This window comes from Microcaecilia unicolor, chromosome 1, assembly GCF_901765095.1.
Source record: "Microcaecilia unicolor chromosome 1, aMicUni1.1, whole genome shotgun sequence".
Lineage (NCBI taxonomy): Eukaryota > Metazoa > Chordata > Amphibia > Gymnophiona > Siphonopidae > Microcaecilia > Microcaecilia unicolor.
The window spans coordinates 394490295-394510879 of record NC_044031.1 but is presented as its reverse complement, the minus strand read 5'-3'; the positions used below and the strand labels follow the sequence as shown (position 1 = coordinate 394510879).

The 20585-nt window shown below is 42.0% G+C and overlaps 1 protein-coding gene across 1 annotated transcript in view; it reads right to left on the bottom strand.

Moving 5' to 3' along the window:
- Positions 1–20585, bottom strand: part of EXOC2 (exocyst complex component 2) — a 300400-nt gene that overhangs the window by 243197 nt on the left and 36618 nt on the right. The window contains exon 5 of the mRNA XM_030210951.1: positions 20362–20475. Within this exon, the coding sequence (XP_030066811.1) occupies positions 20362–20475 (114 nt within the window). The remainder of the gene's footprint in view (positions 1–20361; positions 20476–20585) is intronic.

The window sequence follows — 20585 nt, the reverse complement described above, 5'->3', positions numbered from 1 at the left end:
TGGAAAACTTCTAGGAAAGTGTTTCCCAAGCAGGATCAATCAGATGACATCTCTCCTGTGTGAGGATTCAACTGCCCTGCTTGTACTTCTTAGGTTATTTGATTATTTATTTATTAAAGATCACCTGTAGGTTTAAGAAGGAGAAGTTCTGAGAGAAGAGGACATTTCTCTGGTAAGTGAACACTATTTTGCTTTGTGCTTTGGGAACTTAAAGATTGGGTTTAAAGGAGGAATTGTAGGTTAGTGATAGGCAGAATAAAAATATTAAAAAGCTAATTTTATCAACTAATCTCCATAGTCTTTTCCTCTTAGTTTTAAAAGTTGAACTTTGTACAACAACATTAACAGATAGACTCTAGCAGGCACTGCAGGATCTGTGTAAAGGGTACAAGGATAGTGACAGAAGAGTACTACCGTCCACCTGGCCAGGATGAACAGAAGGATGCAGAAATGTTAAAGGAAATTAGGGATGCAAACAAACTGGGCAACACAATAATAATGGGTGATTTCAATTACCCCGATATTGACTGGGTAAATGTAACATCAGGGCACGCTAGGGAGGTAAAATTCCTTGATGAAATCAAGGACTGCTTTATGGAGCAGCTGGTATAGAAGCTGACGAGAGAAGGAAAAATTCTTAACCTAGTCCTTAGTGGTGCGGGAGGTAATGGTGCTGGGGCCGCTTGATAACAGTGATCATAATATGATTGGATTTGATATTAGCTTTGAAGTAAGTATACATAAGAAATAAAATACATTAGCGTTTAACTTTAAAAAAAGGAGACTATGATAAAATGAGAAGAATGGTGAAAAAAACCCCTTAGAGGAGCAGCTGCGAGGGTCAAAAATTTACATCAGGCGTGGATGCTGTTCAAAAACACTATCCTGGAAGCCCAGGCCAAATATATTCCGCATATTAAAAAAGGAGGACGGACGACCAAACGACAGCCGGCATGGTTAAAAAGTGAGGTGAAGGAAGCTATTAGAGCTAAAAAAAAATCCTTCAGAAAATGGAAGAAGGAACCGACTGAAAATAATAAGAAACAGCAAAAGGAATGTCAAGTCAAATACAAAGCGCTGATAAGGAAGGCTAAGAGGGACTTCGAAAACACATAGCAAACATTTTTTTAGGTATATTAAAAGCAGGAAGGCAGGAAAAGATTTGGTTGGACCACTAGATGACCGAGGAGTAAAAGGGGTGATCAGGGAAGACAAAGCCATAGCGGAAAGATTAAATGAATTCTTTGCTTCGGTCTTCACCAAGGAAGATTTGGATGAGATACCAGTGCCAGAAATGGTATTCGAAGCTGACGAGTCGGAGAAACTGAATGAATTCTCTATAAACCTGGAGGATGTAATGGGACAGTTCTACAAACTAAAGAGTAGCAAATCTCCTGGACCAGATGGTATTCATCCCAGCGTACTGATAGAACTGAAAAATGAACATGCGGAATATGGTTAATAATATTTAATTTATCCTTAAAATCAAGCGTGGTACCGGAAAATTGGAGGGTAGCCAATGTAATGCCGATTTTTTAAAAAGGTTCCAGAGGAGATCTGGGAAATCATAGACCAGTGAGTCTGACGTCAGTGCCGGGCAAAATGGTAGAGACTATTATAAAGAAGAAAATTACAGAGCATATTCAAAAGCATGGATTAATGATACAAAGTCAACATGGATTTAGTGAAGGGAAATCTTGTCTCACCAATCTACTACATTTCTTTGAAGGGGTGAACAAACATGTGGACAGAGGTGAGTCGGTTGATATTGTGTATCTGGATTTTCAGACGGCGTTTGACAAAGTACCTCATGAAAGACTCCAGAGGAAATTGGAGAGTCATGGGTTAGGAGGTAGTGTTCTATTGTGAATTAACAACTGGTTAAAAGATAGAAAACAGAGAGTAGGGTTAAATAGTCAGTATTATCAATGGAGAAGGGTAGTTAGTGGGGTTCCCCAGGGGTCTGTGCGGGGACCGCTGCTTTTTATCATATTTATAAATGACCTAGAGATGGGAGTAACTAGTGAGGTAATTAAATTTGTTGATGACACAAAGTTATCAAAGTTGTTGAATCGCGAGAGGATTGTGAAAAATTACAAGAGGACCTTATGAGACTGGGAGACTGGGCGTCTAAATGTATTGTGCACTGGCACTGGTCCTCCAGGCGCATCTCAGGCATCAGAGGTTCTGATGTCCTGGTACTCCCGGCACCGTGCTCTGAGGAAGACTGGTGCTTATGCTTCTTTGAGTTCCCCAATGCACAGAACTTTGATCCCCCGGTGCTGACAAGGATGACGCTGAACCCATAAAAGTCCTCTGTGTTGGGTCTGATGCTGACTGGTCCCGGGGCCTGCTATCAGCACTCGGGGTCAAGACAGGTGGAGACCTCCTCGATGCCGGTGCACTCCCAGTGGATGCTGAAGTCTGAACAGCAATGGAGATCAATGCCACAGGTACTAAAGTCAATGTTCCAACCTATGAACTGCCAAAAAGTTGCTTTCTTTGAGTCAGTCACACCTGTTAAGTCTCACCTGCATTTTTAAACAGAGATCACAATCAGAGGGGACATGATCTGGCCCAAGGCACCCAATATACCAAGAGTGCAGGTCCATGGCAGAAATTACCCACCTACATTGGATGCATCTCTTGAAGCTACTGGAGGTCTTCTTAAACTCCTCAACCTTGAACCCTCAAAAAGGGACATGTTCAAATTGAGGTCAAGGCTGCAGCCTAAACCAGACAGCTACACCCAAAAATAAAGTAAAAGAGACGAAAAAAACCTGAGAAAACAAAAAATGAGAAAGAAACCCACATGGGGGGCATTTGGCACAAAAACAGCACAGCTGAAGAGAGAACACACGGCCGTGTTCTCTCAGCTCCGTGGACAAAACAAGACTTGAGGACCCACACTCGCACGTTGGGTTGGAAGACACCAGCGCATGCGCGGTGGGATGCTGCTAGAACCTTCTACTTTACTCGCTAGTGAGCTTTCGCGCTGGGCTCCGTCGGATGACATTACCCAGATGTGAGAATTAGAAAGCCTGCTTGTCCTTGAAAAAATCACGGAATCAGCACATGCCGAAAGTTTGTAACGTATATATCCTAAAGCAGACATTACTGTTCACAAGTTTCAAATGTATTACTCATTTTTCTATGTACAGTATCTGTAATTCCCACATATTCTGCTTTCATCCATTATCATTCAAGCAATGACATTATAAGTGCTACTCCTAGTCACTTACCTGGAAAATAATTCTGAGGCTGAATGATTTATTTATAGTTACCATGATTTTCAGCCAGGAAATAGGTTTTATATTACATGTAGATCTGTGATTTCCTTCCAGGAAAAAACATATACTGACTAACCAAAACAGCAAAGTTCAAAATATTCTGAGTTCCTGCTATCTGGGTCAAACAAAGTGCAAGTCAATAAAAGGTATGTTGTAAACCCTAGGAGAGAAGAACTAAAAATAAAGCATGTACAGGGTAAGCAAAAGGCACTAAATACATGACCTTATAACCCAAAACATTTTTGACCTCTGCTAATCAGTTTTTTTTCAGATTCGATTGTTGTTACTTTATTGTAAATACCTTGTTATAACAGTCATATTCTAATTCAACTCAGATTAGTTTTTGGTTTATAATTCTCACCTTTTTTTAAGATAGGAAAGTAATTAACACATTTCAGAGCATCCATACAAAACCTATCTGAATCTGAAGTTCTTCCTATACTGAAGTTGCTTAAATGAGATAGATAGATAGATAGATAGATAGATAGATAGATAGATAGATAGATAGATAGATAGATAGATAGATAGATAGATAGATAGATAGATAGATAGATAGATAGATAGATAGATAGATTATGGTGGACACTGCTTTAATCTCTACAATAAACAAACTCATTTTTTCAGTCTCAAACATTAGCTTTAAAACAGTTTCATACCTAAGGCATCTGAACAGGGTGGACCACTTGGGTCCTGACTTCATTCATTCTGCTGGCTCTTCATTTTATCATTAACAGTGTTTCCAAAACTACAGCTGTAGGTATTACATGGCTTTCTGCAAATTTGAGCCAAGTAGGCACCTATATTCTTGTGCTGATCTCACAAATCTAAGCCTGCAAGAGCACATTCAGACATTCAGCAGCTTTTTGTGGTCAGCATGGAAAATGTTGCAGAATAACCAAGGTTTGTGGATACTGGTTTTGCTGGGAGGAGGGGGAAGGGGTAAAAGCAGGAAAGCAGCCAGTTTGTGAGAGAGAAACTTGAAACTAAAAAAGAGCAGGACTACAGTAGGGATATCAAACTCTCTCTATCCAACCTGGATTTTCCCTTAAATTTCCTTTCTATTCACCCACCTATTCCCTAACTCTCCTCATACCCAGTCTTTTTACCCTCTCTGCACCCCATTCTATGGTTTCTCTTCTCTTCTCATCTAATCTACTCTAGAATCTTATAGACCACTAAATCCGAATATTTGGTCCAAACGTAGAAAATTACAACAGATAGAAAATTAATTGAACTTATCCTAGATATTTCTGAAATAGATAAGTTTTCAATTGTTTCCAGAATTTGATGTATGAGGATGTTCTATTAGTGAATCAAAGTATTCCATAACTGAACTATTTGAAAAGAAAAAAAAGATTGCTCTCTCCTCTTATATCCCCATTTTGAGTCCATTCTCCCTCCCTCTCCTTTTCTCACCTCCTGCTAGTGTGCATCTTAATTCTTTCATTGTGCCAAACAATTACTTTTGGAGCTTGCATAACAACATATATAAAAGCAACATATCAATGTAAGCTCAGAAATTCTTTGTAATCAGCTCAGTTGTGCCCAACCAATTGGGGCTATATCTAGATCATTTAGCCCCATTTTTTTGGTCTCTGATTGCATCTCTTGGTACCTGATGACCTTCTGTCTGTACATTCCTTGTAAAAAAAATAAATAAATAATAATAATCACTTGGCACTGATGCCTCTATTAATGATGCTATTTGGGGGGGGGGGGGGGGGTCTTAGAAACATGACAGCAGATAAGGACCATATGGCCCATGTAATCTGCCCTTCCACAGTAACTACTAACTCCTTCTTTTCCTAAGGCATCCCACATGTACGTCCCATGCTTTCTTAAATTCCTACACAGTCTTTGTCTGCACGACCTCCTCCAGGATGCCATTCCATGCATCTACCACCCTTTCCGTGAAAGAGTGTTTTCTTAGATTCTTCCTAAGTCTATTTCCTCTTAACTTCCTCCTATGCCCTCTCATTCCAGAGTTTTCTTTCACTTGAAAAAAGCTCATTTCCTCTACATTAACGCCACTGAGGTATTTAAACGTCTCTGTCATAGCTCCTCTCTCACGCCTCTTCTAGGATATACATGATGATGTCGCTTCTTTCTCTTTAACATCAGCAAAATTCACCCTTTCCTTTCTGAGCACACCACCCGTACTCTCGTCCATGCTCTCATTACCTCTCGCCTTGACTACTGCAACCTACTCCTTACTGGCCTCCCACTTAGCCATCTATCCCCCCTTCAATCTGTTCAGAACTCTGCTGCACGTCTTATATTCCGCCTGAACCGATATACTCATATCACCCCTCTTCTCAGGTCACTTCACTGGCTTCTAATCAGATACCGCATACAGTTCAAGCTTCTCCTTCTTACCTACAAATGCACTCAGTCTGCAGCCCCTCATTACCTCTCTACCCTCATTTCCCCTTACGTCCCCGCCCATAACCTCGGCTCACAGGACAAATCCCTCCTCTCAGTACCCTTCTCCACCACCGTCAACTCCAGGCTCCGCTCATTCTGCCTCGCCTCACCCTATGCTTGGAATAAACTTCCTGAGCCCTTACGCCAAGCCCCCTCCCTACCCATCTTCAAATCCTTGCTCAAAGCCCACCTCTTCAATGTTGCTTTCGGCACCTAACCTTTATACCTTTCAGGAAATCTAGACTGCCCCTATTTGACTGACTGTACATTTGTCCTTTAGATTGTAAGCTCCTTTGAGCAGGGACTGTCCTTCTATGTTAAATTGTACAGCGCTGCGTAACCCTAGTAGCGCTTTAGAAATGTCAAGTAGTAGTAGTAGTGATGAGGTTCATGAGCCTATCACTATATGTTTTATGACCGAGACCATTTACCAATTTGGTAGCCGCCCTCTGGACAGACTCCATCTTATTTATATCTTTCCATAGGTGTGGTCTCCAGAATTGCACACAGTACTCTAAGTGGGGCCTCACCGGAGACTTATACAAGGGCACTATCACCTCTTTTTTTCCTGAAGGTCATCCCTCTCCTTACACACCCAAGCATCCTTCTGGCCTTGACCATTGCCTTTTCTATCTGTATGGCCATCTTAAAGTCATCAGACACAAACACCCACGACCCACTCTTCTTTTGTACACAGAAGCACTTCAACCCCTATATTGTATTGTGCCCTTGGATCCTTGTAACCCAAGTGCATGACCCTGCATTTCTTAGCATTAAATCTTAGTTGCCAGTTTTCGGACCATTCTTCAAGCTTCACTAGATCCTTCTTCATGCCACCCACCTCCACCGAGGTGTCCACCCTAATACAGAGTTTGGTATCATCCGCAAAGAGACAAACCTTACCAGACAGCCCTTCCGTAATATCACTCACAAAGATGTTAAAAAGAGCCTGCTCTAGGACCGATCCCTGCTGTACAGCACTGATAACATCCCTTTTCTCGGAGCAAGCTCCATTTTACCACTACCCTCTGTCTGATACCTTAGAGCCAGACTTAGGGCCTCCAACAGTTCTGCAGGGTCCTGGAAACAGATTAGATAAATTGGGAGTGAGGGGAAATAAAGAGAGGACTAGCCAGTTTTTGCAAAACTAAGGCACTCATTTTCAAAGCACACAGACGTTTTAAAAAGGAAAAAAAAAAAAGTCCCTTTGTCAAAAATGTCTAAATAGCAAGGGGATGAGCTGGAGGCATGTTGTGTTGTGGGCAGGACCAAAAGTAGGATGTCCAACAGCGATAATGGAAAAGGAAGAAATAGCCAAATAGAAAAAAAAGGGTGTTTTCGCTAGACCTGTTTCAATCACGTCCAAGTAACAAAAAGGGGCTCTGAATGACCAGCTGACCACTGGAGGGATTAAGGCTTGACCCCTCCTTAATCCCCCCAGTGGACGCTGTCCCCCTCCCACCCCCCTGCGAAGTGAAACTGAAAGGCCATACCAGGCTTCAGGCATTATAGGCATACCCAACAAAGCAGAAGCAGGTGCCAGTAGCCTATCAGTCAGTGCAGTGGACTGTACACAAGGGGACCCATGTCCAAATCCCACTATAACTAATTCTCTTTTCGTGGAAATTGTGAGCCCTCCAAAAACAATTTTATATTTATTTTGGACTATTTATGATTCATATTGTTGTTTTGATTGTTTTTAGTATTATACTCCTGAAGCAGTGGGCAAAACATAGGCATCAGGTGATTGCTTTAATAAAGAGATTTTGTTTTGGAGCAATTCATCTGAGATCTACTTTGCATCACATCTGGTGCAGATCTGAAGAGCCTCTCTGTTTGTTGCATTTTAGAAACCTAAACATATGTGCCACTAAGTACAGAGAGTGCAATTTTTACAGTTTTGTTTTATTTTAAAGTCAGAAATAAACAGGGGATTAAACAGAATACTCCTTAACAACACCTGCAACACTTGGACTCATGGGGAGGCTGGGGACAGAGAGAGAGGCGCTGGACCCATGGGGGGGCTGGAGGGAAAAAAGAGAGGTGCTGGATCCATGGGGGGACTGGAGGTAGGGCGAGAAGTGCTGGACCCATGGTGGGGGGGGGGGGGCTGGAGGGAAGGGAGAGAGATGCTGGACCCATGGGGAGGCTGAAGGAAAGGAAGGGAGGTACTGGACCCATGCAGAGGGGCTTCTGGAGGGAAGGGAGAGAGGTGCTGAAACAGGGGAATGAAGGAAGAGGGTGTGAAATACTGAACATACAATGGAGAGAGGGAGGGAGGGAGAGAGGGAGACAGATATATTTGTGTGGGGGAGGAAGAAGGGAGAAGCTGGACGTATACAGAAACAGAGGAGAGATGATTGGCATGGAGGGGAGTATAGGGGCAGGAACACAAAGGGGAGATACTGTATGCAGATGGTATAATGACACAGAAGGGCAATGACAGACATGGGAGGGGGTATATGGACACAGAGGGAAGATGCTAGACACAGGGGAGAATAGGAACACAGAAGGGAGATGCTGGACTAGGGGGATGGGTTTAGGGACACACAAGAGTAATGCTGGACACAGGTGGAGAGGATAGGGACAAAGTGGTGATGATGAATGCAGGGAGATGGATACAGAGGAGATGTTGGATAGGGAAATATAAGGGGCACAGAGAAAAGAGATGCTGAGCGTGGGGAAAGATAGGTACAGAGATGGAAAATAGATGGTGAGCATGGAGAAAGAAAAAAATGTCAAATATGCAGGAGACCCTGGCGAGTGAGTTAAGAGAAGACAGAGGGAAACAGAACTCTGAGCCTGGGACTATTTGAAAAATAAAATGACTAGACAACAAAAGGTAGGTAAAATAATTTTATTTTCTATTTTGTGATTAGAATGTCAGATTTGAATTGTGTATCCTGCCAGAGCTGATGTTAAACATGGCTGGGGCCCAGGGCAGAAATTTGGGAGGGGACCCTACCAGGCCATGCCTTCTGCTTCCAGCGGACTTAGGGATCTCTTTGGCCAGGGGGCAGTTGCCTTAGTTGCACTCCCCTAACACCATCCCTGGCACGTGTCATCTTTATATTTTGCACACTACAGGAGGAAATGCATCTCTTTCTATTCCTTTGGTGTTGTACTATACACAAGGTGTGGCTTCTTGAGATTTTGGTTTAATTTATGTTTATCATTTTTGGTCAGCTATTATGTATTTGACATTTGTGTTCTGTGGATGGGACCAAGGTGTTCTGTTAGCATGAATTTTCTATGCAGCATTCTGTACTTATTTGGCTTGTTCATTTTTTCCAATAGTGGAGGGGATATTTGTGAGGAGGGAGAGAAGACAGAGGTTTTGTTGATTCTTCTGCGATTTATAAAATGACAGTTGTACAGAAAATTGTTTATTTTTATACTTTAATAAAATGACATATAAAATCATAATTGCTTGAGGCTTATGCAGATGGGATCTCACAGAGCTTGTGGGGGTGGGACAGGGACAAGGCCAGCGCTTGCAAGGAAAAGGGTAGGGATGGGGACAAATTTTGTCACTGTGTCATTCTCTAGTCAGTAAATCTCCATAAATAGTGTACGTTGAGACAGATATAGGGATCTATGCCCAGGTTGCCTATAATCATGCAATCATGTTTCCAATTACTCATCACATTTGAATATGGTCTAAGCTTAGCACCTTCATTCAACCCACCTATAGGAACAGTTACTAAAACTATTCTTTTTTCCATGATCATAGCTGCTCGAGAGGAATAAATTCAGTTTCTAGACCCTTTCCAGAGAGTAAACATTTACAAAGAAATTAGATCTACTTAAGACCTGGCAAATTCATTGTCTTTTATACCCAGCATGGAAAACGCTCCACAGAAGCATCCCACTGTGCATGTACATGGCTTCGCGCCTGCTATCGTCGCATAGGACCAACTCAGTGCTGTTTTTTCCATGGAACATTGTAGATGTGCTTGCACAGTTCATCTTCATCACAACCCCCCCACCATTATTTTCATTTAGTCAGGTTTTTCAGCACTTCCAAGCTTTCTTTGTTTTTCTGTGGCCCACTAGACCACCTTCAGCTACAGGTACCCGATTGAGGGCTTTTTCACCATCGAGCCACCGATTTTGTTTTGGCTTTTTTTCTTACCATGTCCCAGAAACAGCACCCCAACATAATAGCCCGGACAAAATGGCCCGTAACAAAATATTCCTCAACAAAATAGCCCGTCACAAAATTAAGAAGTATAGCAAAAACTATCTCCCTCCCTCTGATGGTCTAGCATCTCTTCTCCCCCTTTCTCCCCACCTCCCAACATGTCTCCCTCTTCCTCCTGCCTACCTTCCACAGTCCAGTATCTCTTCTGCCCTCCCCACCCCTGCAGCCATCCTCCAACATTCCTGTGGTCCACCGGTAGAGTCAACAAACTGCTGCGGCTGGCCATGGAAGCATTCTCTCTGCTGTGTCCTGCCTACGTGGACATAGCAAATAGGTGGGAAATCGTGAGATACAAATGTAACAAATAATAATAATAGCAAGTTGCATCAGATGAGGCAGGACACAACAGAGCTAACTCTTCAAGGGCAAAAGGGAGACATATCTCAGCCCAAAGCTGCAGTGGAACTCAAAGACACACAGTTGCAGCAGCAGAAGCAGGTAAAATAGTCGAGGGCGGGCTCTTTTGTCAGGGGTCAAATTGTGGGCAGGCCCTTTTGTCAGGGGCTGACCTGGGGGGGGGGGGTATTTTGTCAGGGGGCTATTTTGTGTTTGGACCTTTTGGTTGGGGCTATTTTGACCAGGTACCCCCCCCCCCCCCCCAAAACGCCCAGTGTTTTTAAAAAGTGCACCCAATGCAGCGGGACCATATCCCTCACAGACACCCATAATCAATGCCTGCAGTGCCTGGGGCCCGATCATAATACCTCTTCTTGTAAACTCTGTTCACAGATGTCAAAAACAGTCGAGAGAAGCAGCACAAATAGATTTTTTGGCAATGAGAAGACCAGTGCATCAAGTCTGGCATTGGAGGCACCAGTCTCTATGGCTCCAGGAGCTGCACTGGACACTGGAGATGCATCAACATCGAAAGGGCCTCCACATTCCTCAACCTCGAGCTTTGACACAAGCCATCGGGACTGAGCATTCTTCCATCCCCTCCCCAGGGTAAAGAACAATTCGTCATTATCTTTGTTGACACTGAGGGACTCTGAATGCCAAGTGACAGGCAGAGGCCAAGAAGAATTGGCAATGAGAGCACCAAGATCACCGATGACATTGAAGTGCCCTCAACATGAAGGTCACAACCTCCCAGGTATCTGTGGAGGCACCAGATCTCTTCTTGGAGGAGAGGCCCCTTGGTCTTCCCTCAGACCCCACCCCACCAGACAAACTCTCCATTTTCAATTTTATGTGGGAGATGGCTAAGTTTGTCCTATTTGAGAATAGAAAAAAAGATGCGAATCACCAGTGGCAAGGTTGAGAAAAACAATTTATTCAACACATTACTTAAAATAAGCCCGACACGGCCGCGTTTTGCCCTCCTAAAGGGCATTGGGGGTTAGCATTTGACAACAAGTGGTGCAGTAAAACCAATTCCACCTACTGGACTAAAACAACTCCTCTCCTGAGGCCGTCTCGGTCTTATTTTAAGTAATGTGGTGAATAAATTGTTTTTCTCAATATTACCACTGGCAATTCGCATTTTTTTTCTATTCCATTCTGGAATTTGTGAATCACCTGTCTATTTGTTTTCTTGGATCCTATTTGAGTTAGAAACAGAGGATGAGCCCATGGCTCTGAGATGTTAATCTACAGTTTGAGGCCCCCGTCCACCTAGCATCCTAGAAATGCTATTTGCAGAGTTTTTCTTTTTTTAAGGCTTCTATAAATGATGGCCTACTTTCGGTGTAATGAAGACATAGGGACAGACACAGTGATTAAAAACAGGAGACTTTATTAACAAATAAATTGGTTAAAAGGAATGCCCCACATGGTCGTGTTTCACCCAGTGAGAACTGCTTCGGGGGCTAAAACTTACAGTGTAAACAATTTATATCACCATAAGCAATACAGGATTTTCAAACTCGGGGGGGTCACTGTGCAGAAAGTATGTCGTGTCTGCCCCTACGTCTTCATCCCTTTTGAAATTTGCAGACCGCTTGCCTGTCTGGTATTTGGGACCTTCCTTACTTTTGGTGTAGACCTTGGGTGTACAGTTTTCATTAACTATAGGACTGAGCAAGCATTTTTCAAATCAATTTTTATTTATTCTCTTTCTTTCCATTATTAATTGTCTATTATTTATATTATGTACCAAACACACAAACGTAAAATAAGATGAAAAATCAGACCACAAAAGTTATAAGTGCAGATATAAAATAACCAGAAATGCTTGCACAGGAAATGCGCAGGCATTGTGCAAAACAATAGCATGGCTAGATATTATACTATTTCTTTTGTTTAAAATTATATTCTTAAAGCATAAGAACAGACTGGATCAGACCAATGGTCCATCTAGCCCAGCATCCTGCTTCCAACAGTGGCCAAGCCAGGTCACAAATACCTGGCAGAAACCCAAATCATGGCAACACTCCATATTACAAATGTCAGAGCAAGCACTGACTTCCCCATGTCTGTCTCAACAGAAGACTTTTCCATCTGACTTACCAAGCACCTATGTGCTTTGATGTCCCCATGCATACCCCCACCCTCCCACTCTGTCAGACTGTCAAAGTAATGCTTTGATGTTTCTCTTATATATACTATCTGCTACCACATTTGCTTATTTCCGATCTGACGAAGAAGGGCAACCTTCGAAAGCTAATCAAGAAATGTACTAAGGTATGTCCAATAAAAAAAGGTATCATCTTATTTTCTTTTCCATGTTTTATTTTGTTTGATTTCTATTGATAACCTTTAAGAGTGGACTAACACGGCTACCACACCTCTCTACTCAAGCACCTATGGAAAGACTTCATCCTGATGATGTCATCTTCTGGGGTCAGCTTCAGGTTATAAGAGGAAGATCAGCTGCAGTGCACTGTTACAGGGCATAGCCAAAGGAAAATGGCCCACAGGACATGCCCCTCTGGAACCCCTCCAGGGTCCAAAGGAGATGCAAAGAAATTCTGCTGATCTGGCAAGTCCTTTTCTATCTTTTGTGTCTTTGATTTGGGGAAGAATAAAACCAAGAGTTGCCAATCAACTACTATTACTTCCTCAGTAGTAGGATTGATGGATAAGCATGTTAAAATGAGTGTGGACAGTTTTAGCTTGCTTTATATCTTGGAGCCTGCCCAGACTAAACTGAATTGCAATGATTTTGCTGCATACTTTGCCAACAAAATTAAAAGTCTCTGCCAGGATTCATAGGCAATCCCACCACGTCCCCAACCAGTCAACCAGGGGTGCACAAACTCACCCCCTCCTGACAGAGACAGATGGGACACAACCCAATGACACAGGAGAGCCTTGACAAAATCCTAAGAGGCCTTTGACCAACTACCTGCTCCCTTGACCCCTGTCCATCAAAGATAGTGCAGCAGGCAAGTAGGGGCCTAATAGAAGGCGCCACAAAAATTGTGAACACCTCTCTTTCTAATGGGCAACTACCAACAGCATTAAAAAGGGCAGTGGTCTGCCCTCTGCTGAAGAAAAACAGCCTTGACCAGGATAAACTTGAAAATTACAGGCCAGTATCCAACATCCCATTTCTAGGGAAACTCATAGAACAGTCTGTGTTCAACTTAATGACTGGGTAGAAAAGAGAAACTGGCTAGATCCATGTCAATCTGGATTCAGACCTGGTTATGGTACAGAAACTGTTCTTGTATCCCTACTAGATGATCTTCACAGAAACAGAGACAAGGGATTCACCTCTATGTTAGTACTGCTTGACTTCTCAGCAGCTTTTGGCACCGTGGATCATGATATCATGCTAGCACGACTGACAGAAACAAGTATCAATGGAACAGTACTTGCTTGGTTCAGATCCTACCTATCAGACCAGCAACAATCCATAATGTTGCTTATCTGATAGGCAGCAACTCATCACCACCATGGACACTGACCTGCGGGGTACCACAAGGATCGATACTGTCACCTATTCTGTTCAATATCTACCTCAAACCACTAGCTGAGCTGATTCGGTCAATGGACACTCAGTTCTGCATCTATGCGGATGATGTGCAGCTACTCATACCCATTGAACCTGACTTACCTATACAGCCTTGAATAAACTGATTACCTAACATCAATTCAAGAATGGGCTAAACACACAAACTTTGCCTGAACCCAAGTAAAACCAAGCTTCTCTGGGCCCCTAACACAAGTGGATACATACACGATATCAAAATCCCTTTTGGGAAGTATAACTCCCCCTCAAATCACAAGTCAGGAACCTTGGAATACAGTTAGATTCAACACTTATTCTGATTCCCCAAATCCAAGCAACCTTCAAGAGCTGCTTCTACTATCTGCGACAGCTTCGCTGCCTCTCTCCTTACATCGAGAAGGTAAATCTTATCCCAGTTGTGCATGCCATGATAACATCAAGACTGGATTACTGCAATGCACTATACAATGGTCTGACTACAAAGGGCCTGCACCAGCTCCAGTTGATTCAGAATGCAGCAGCAAGACTCACAGAAGGTTGCAAGCAATGTGGCCATATCACACCATTTTTGCTAAAACTTAATTGGCTACCAGTACAATACAGGGCTAAATTTAAAACTCTGTCTGATCTTCAAGGCCCTGAAAGGAAATGGCCCCGAATACCGGAAAAATAGATCCTCCACACACCGCCAAGGACACTAAGGTCCTCCCAAGGACTTTCACTAACCATACCCTCTCCAAAAGACATTACACAATGTGATACCAGCAAACGAGCCTTCTCCGGAGTAGCACCAACACTCTGCAATGCACTGCCTGAAAGGCTGCACTTAACACGAGATTATCTCTACTTCAGGAAGCAGGTGAAAGCTTGGCTCTTCAACCAGGCCTTTAATGGAAGAAGTAACTAACTCATTAGTCTCACTCACACACACAAGGAGTAACTCAGGCTGCATATACTGCAGTAGGACATGTTTATCCACTCCTACCCTAGCTGAGATAATATTTAACCATTTCTCTGACCTCATGTGCAACTTTCTTTTTAATCAGTCAACTTACTTTCTAACTCTTCCTACTTTTTTACCTATCTATATGTTACATCTTTGCTTTACCTTTCGCTATCAGTTATAATGTTCTATTACGTACTGTATTGACATTGTAAACAGTATACTATGCCATGCTTTGTATTGTTTTTGAATATTTTTACTGCTGTCTACTGCTCATGTTTGATCTATTCTTACTGTACACCGCCTTGTGTGAATTCCTTAAAAAAGCCGGTACACAAATCCTAATAAATAAATAAAAATAAATTAGAAAACAGGGCTACACAAATTGAGTCTCTAATTCAGGCTTCGAATTCTCAGGTACAAGTCCTGCAGTTTGCATATGCATCAGGAATTAAATATAATTTGCTTTTGCACCATAAACTTGAGGCATTTGAAAATGTTAGGAGGACAAATTTTGTTTCCTTAATTTTCCTGTCATTAATTTTCTACGGAATGAATGCCAGCTTGCTTAGGAAATATTTAAAGGAAATCCTGTCCCTTACTGATTCAGAGGGGATTGTGATTTTTGAAATGTTATTATTATGTGTCTAAAAATGTTTGACTGGATAACTATGGTAGTGCCATCTGGGGGTCTTGATCTAACTAGTTTCATGGAGACCTTCCAAAAAGACATTATGGAGAGGGCTACCTTGTTACTTTACTCAAGGAGCAAGAAAAATCTATGGTCATTAAAACTTACTTTAGTATTACAGGTCTTTTATTTTGTGGTTGTGTAGACAAAAATTCAAATCTTTCCAGATGTGGTGTGGGTTCTCAGCTGCATAGAAGTTCATTTTTGTAGAAGCAAGCCCAAGCATTATCAATTAGAGCAAAAGTTTTATTTAAGATTCCCCTGTAAGTATATTGTTAACTTTCAGTGGAATCAAATTTGTTTTCTTTGATTCTTTACAACTTCAACATTTTCTGTAGGATAAAAAGAATAAAGTCAGGTGGTGATATTTTTCTTTTAGGGACCTGAGTGGAGATTTATGTTAGGTAGCCACTGCTGGTAGGTACGTATCCATTCTTCTTTCTTGATGATGGTTACTTTTATCTTTCCCTATCTCAACATGATATAGGCTAAGTAATTTTTGCATTTTCCTTTAGATCAATCTTTTGCTTCCATTACATTTATTTTTTGAATGTAATGAATTTCAAATTTCAATTAAAAAAAAGAGGTAATCAATAGAAATAAAACAAAATAAAACATGGAAAAGAAAATAAGATGATACCTTTTTTATTGGACATAACTTAATACATTTCTTGATTAGCTTTTGAGGATTTTCCGATCAGATCGGATTAACACGGCTACCACACCTCTCTACTAAGAAAACGAGGGAAAAAGGAGAAACAAGGGGATGAGAAAAGGAGAGATGGGATAGGGCAGGTGTGGATGAGTAAGATGGAAGTAATGCAAGTAAAAAGATAAAAACAAAAAACATGGAGAAAATAGTTTTATTGCTAATTAAAATATGGTACTGTTTTAAATTATGTATTGTATGTGCTTTCAATCGGTTGTAAAAAGTTTGTACCATAAATGACATCTCACTACTCTGCTCTTATTTAGCAAGTAGTATTTTTATCATATTGTTTTTCTAGGGGTGGGGGGAGGAGTTCATAGCTATGTCTGTTCCAATCTCTCCCACCAGGCTTGCCAAAGTCAACAATGCAAACAGACTGTCTGCCTTCACTGGCACAGAAATGTCATCTTCAGGCCACACAAAACTGCTGTTAATTTTTTATTTTTTTTGCTTACTCTAACTAAAAATATTATTGGGCTTATCATTTGTAAGAGGTATCAATTTAATGCTGAAAAGGGCCAGAGCCTAGTCACTGTATAACAGTGTGTGCAAGTGGCCTATGGTGAAGCCCTTTAGATTAAAAAAATAAAAAAGGGGCCAGTTGAGCCCAGGTTCAGAACAAAATGAAAGTTTTTATTCAATACAGAACCAGGGACTTTTGCAGGCTTCAGAACGGTATAATGTCTAATGTTAGTTCACACAGTGTGAGAATACTTTCAGGGCCTTTCTTCTCCTAAACTGAACCTCCCTGCTTCCTTCTGGGTCTGGGCTTTCAATTTTCACCTAAGTCCTGCCCTTTACTCAAGTTATGCCCTTTAAGATGGGTTGGGTTATTGCCTTTTAAAAAGGAGCGGGGGTCTCTTCTATGTACCCTATATAAGCCAAAAAAGGCCAAGTAAAGACATTTTTAGCGGTGATGAAACCCTTCTAAAGGAGAAAACTACAAGGAACATTTTCTCTCCCAGTTCCACCACAGGAGGTGAATGAGCCCTAATACCAGGAGAGATGGTGGGCGTGTGGGTGGGCAAGCAAGGGAGGGAGGGAGGAAATGAGAGAGAACACGGGAAGAGAGGCACATCTGAAAGATAGAGATAGAATGGGTAACGGCACGGGGGGCACATGAAAGAGGGAAAATGAGTGAATGCCCCCCTCCAAAGCTACAATACCTGTTCAAAGGCTGGTGGGGTAGATGAAGCCACACCAGCCACAGAAAACCGCTGCCTGAGTCACCTCCTTCCTCCTCGTACTGCCTCAGGAGCAAGGAAGTCAGCAGGGTCCCTCCAGCCACCAACACTTGCACTCCCCAAGTTCGCTGTTCAAGTCTATCAGCGAAAGAGTGTAAGTGAATCCCTGTCTCTCTTTTGGAGTTCTTTGTACCATATCTTTATGTTAATTTATAAACGTTTTTGATTTTATTGTAAACCGTTTTGATTTGACTACAAGAGAAACGGTATATCAAATATAATAAATGATAAACGATGCTCAGTTCGTGCATGAACTAAGCATGCTCAGGGAGTGCAGCATCAGCAGCTAGAGGCACTCCGCTGACTTTCTCACTCCTGAGGCAGCACAAGGAGGAAGGGGGATGCTTTGGCAGTGGATTTCTTCAGCTGGTTTCAATATCCTCACCAGCAAAGGTATGATATCTAATGTGGTGGAAGGGGAGGGACAGGAAATGCATATCTCCCCCCTCCCAGTCCATCCTTATGTACCCCATCTCTAACCACAATTAAACATTTTAATCGAACTGTAGCCCTAATTTCTATACAAAATACACTATACAAAATGTTTCACTCCAAAATACGTAGTACTTTCATTGTGGTAATCAAATTAAATTTGTGTTCTCTTTTGTAGTGATTAGAGAATGACAAAAGGTGTGTCCTCATTCCTGCGAGCTCTGCCCCTGTCAGTTCTGACCCCCATCTGCACAAACCTCACACGGTTATTTAGTAAAATGCCACAGATACAGCAAGAGATGCACTTACTCCTGTACTGTGCAAAATATAAAGATGGTACATGGCAGGGATGGTGTTAGGGGAGTGCAACTAGGGCAACTGCCCTTGGCCCCGGAACAGAGAGAGCCCCAAGCCTGATAAAAGCTGAAGAAAGTGCAGCCTGGTAGCGGGCTTTGTGGTCCCTTCCCAAATTTCTGTCCTGGGCCACAGCTATGTCTAACACTAGCTCTGGCAAGATGTACATTTCAAATCTGACATACTCTAATCACAAAATGGAAAATAACATTTTTCTACCTTTTGTTGTCTGGTCATTGTTTGGTTTTTTTATTTTTTTTTAATAATTTTTTTATTAAGTGTAACACACAGGTATATTTCCAAAATATCAAAATCATTAAAACACAATTTTTCAACTTTTCCAGGAAAAGTACCCCAAGAATTTTAACAATTCCAACAGTCCCCTTGCCTCCAACTGCCTCTAACCAAACCCAACCGACTTCAATTGTTCAAAATTCTGCTGCACGCATCTGGCGATAGAGAATTCTAAAAAGGCTCCCAAATGTGAGTAAATTTTTTACTGGCTACAGAGTCCAACTTCCCCACCCATATCTTGTCCATCATCATTTCCAATAGCTAGAGATTCAATACCGGTGGAGTAGGCAGGAGCCAGCACAACAAGATACATTTCTTCCCCAATAAAGCTGCACGCTTCAGGAAGCCTTTGTATCCTTTAGGTCCAAAAGACACTGATCCATCCAAAAGAATCAAAAAGGTCCAATGGGGAAGGAATCCAACGTGTTCGCCACATCTGAGAAAGATGTGCAGATATTTGTAACACGCTATAGAAATGATTTGTAGTAGTAACCAATAATGCCGTATGCGTGGGCAATGCCAAAATATATGGCCCAAAAGTCGCATTATCTCCAGAACATTTCAAACAGATGCTGTCGGTACACAATTTTGCTTTGTATGAACAGTATGGAGATATGTGCATACGTATTAGCATTTCATATTGAATTTTCCATAATACAGCATTTGTAATAGCAGTAGTTCCTTTCAAACAAGATTGAAACCGGGTTGCAGACACGTTGGTCCCCAAGTTTTTATTCCATGCTGAAGCCAAAGATTTATAATTTATTGGTTCCCGCAACTCCTGAAGGCTCATGCGATGATGATGATGTAGTGGGACAGATTGTTGAGCTTCTAGGCTCAATGTTGATGAAAGGGAATCCCAAGACTCTTCTGTTAAGCTAGCAGGTAGCAGGGCCTCTGCTTAATGCATGGCATTGGAATCTCTCAGCATTGACAAGGACGATGACGAATCCTTCCTCGCCCATAGGAGAGGATCTGAGGATGCCCAATCCCAGCGGCCACTATCAGCGCTTAATGTTGAGGAAGGTGGAAGCCTTCTCAATGCCGAGGTGTCCCTAGTGTTCAATGCAGCTCCTGGAGCCATAGAGACTGATGTCTCTTATCCTAAGTTGATAGACCAGACTTCTTGGCATCAGAAATCCATTTACACAATCTCTTCTTGACATCTGTGAACACAGTTTACAAGAAGAGGGATTATGATCAAGTCCCAGGCATTGCCTGCACCAATTATGGGTGTCTTATAGTCCTGCTGCACCAGATCACCAGATGACTTTTAAAAACCACTTGGAGTTTTCTGGGACATGGTTAGAAAAATAGAAGAGGTGAAATCAAATGGCTCGATGGTAAAAAAGTCCCTGAATGGATGTCCAAGGCACAAGGGGGCCTTAGTGGGCCACAGAAAACTTATTTGTTGAAAAACCTGACTGAGGAAAAAAAGGGGCGCAGAGAGAAAAGACTGGCTGTACACGAATCTTTACATGCAACAGAACAACACTATAGCACTATACCACAAGTGTAATGAGAGAACTGATGACACGAGCTATGGGAGGAAGCAAAAATTGCATCCACACTGCTCCATTGAAAAAAAACAAGACTGATCTGGTTCTACATGACAATGGTAGGCAGCATTTGAGAGGGGCTCACATGTGCGGTCAGCCCCTCTCAAAAGCTTCCAGAATGGTCACTGGGGAGAGAGTCCTGCGCTGGGCTCTGTCAGATGACATCATTCAGAGCATCTGCATCTTGCTTGTCCTCGATGAAAACAAGCTTCAAATGTAGAAAAAAAAAAACTTTCTAAGATTGACCCTTTCCCTCCTCCCTGCCCTCTAAAACAACATAACAACAGCACTTGCAAAGAAATACACAGAAGCACACACAAACCTTGTTGACGAGTGATTCTCTATCAGATACCAGGTTGCAGAAAAATTTTCACTAGTGAAATCACCACTCATACCATGAAACAGTTCTTCTAAATCCTTCTGTGGCACTTTCCCTCTATAATAATAATAAAAAAAAGTCTGAATTAGAGATTTGCATGCATATAAAACATTTTCAATGCCCATCTTCCAAATATATCACAAGTCTCTGGGTTCTGTTGAATCATT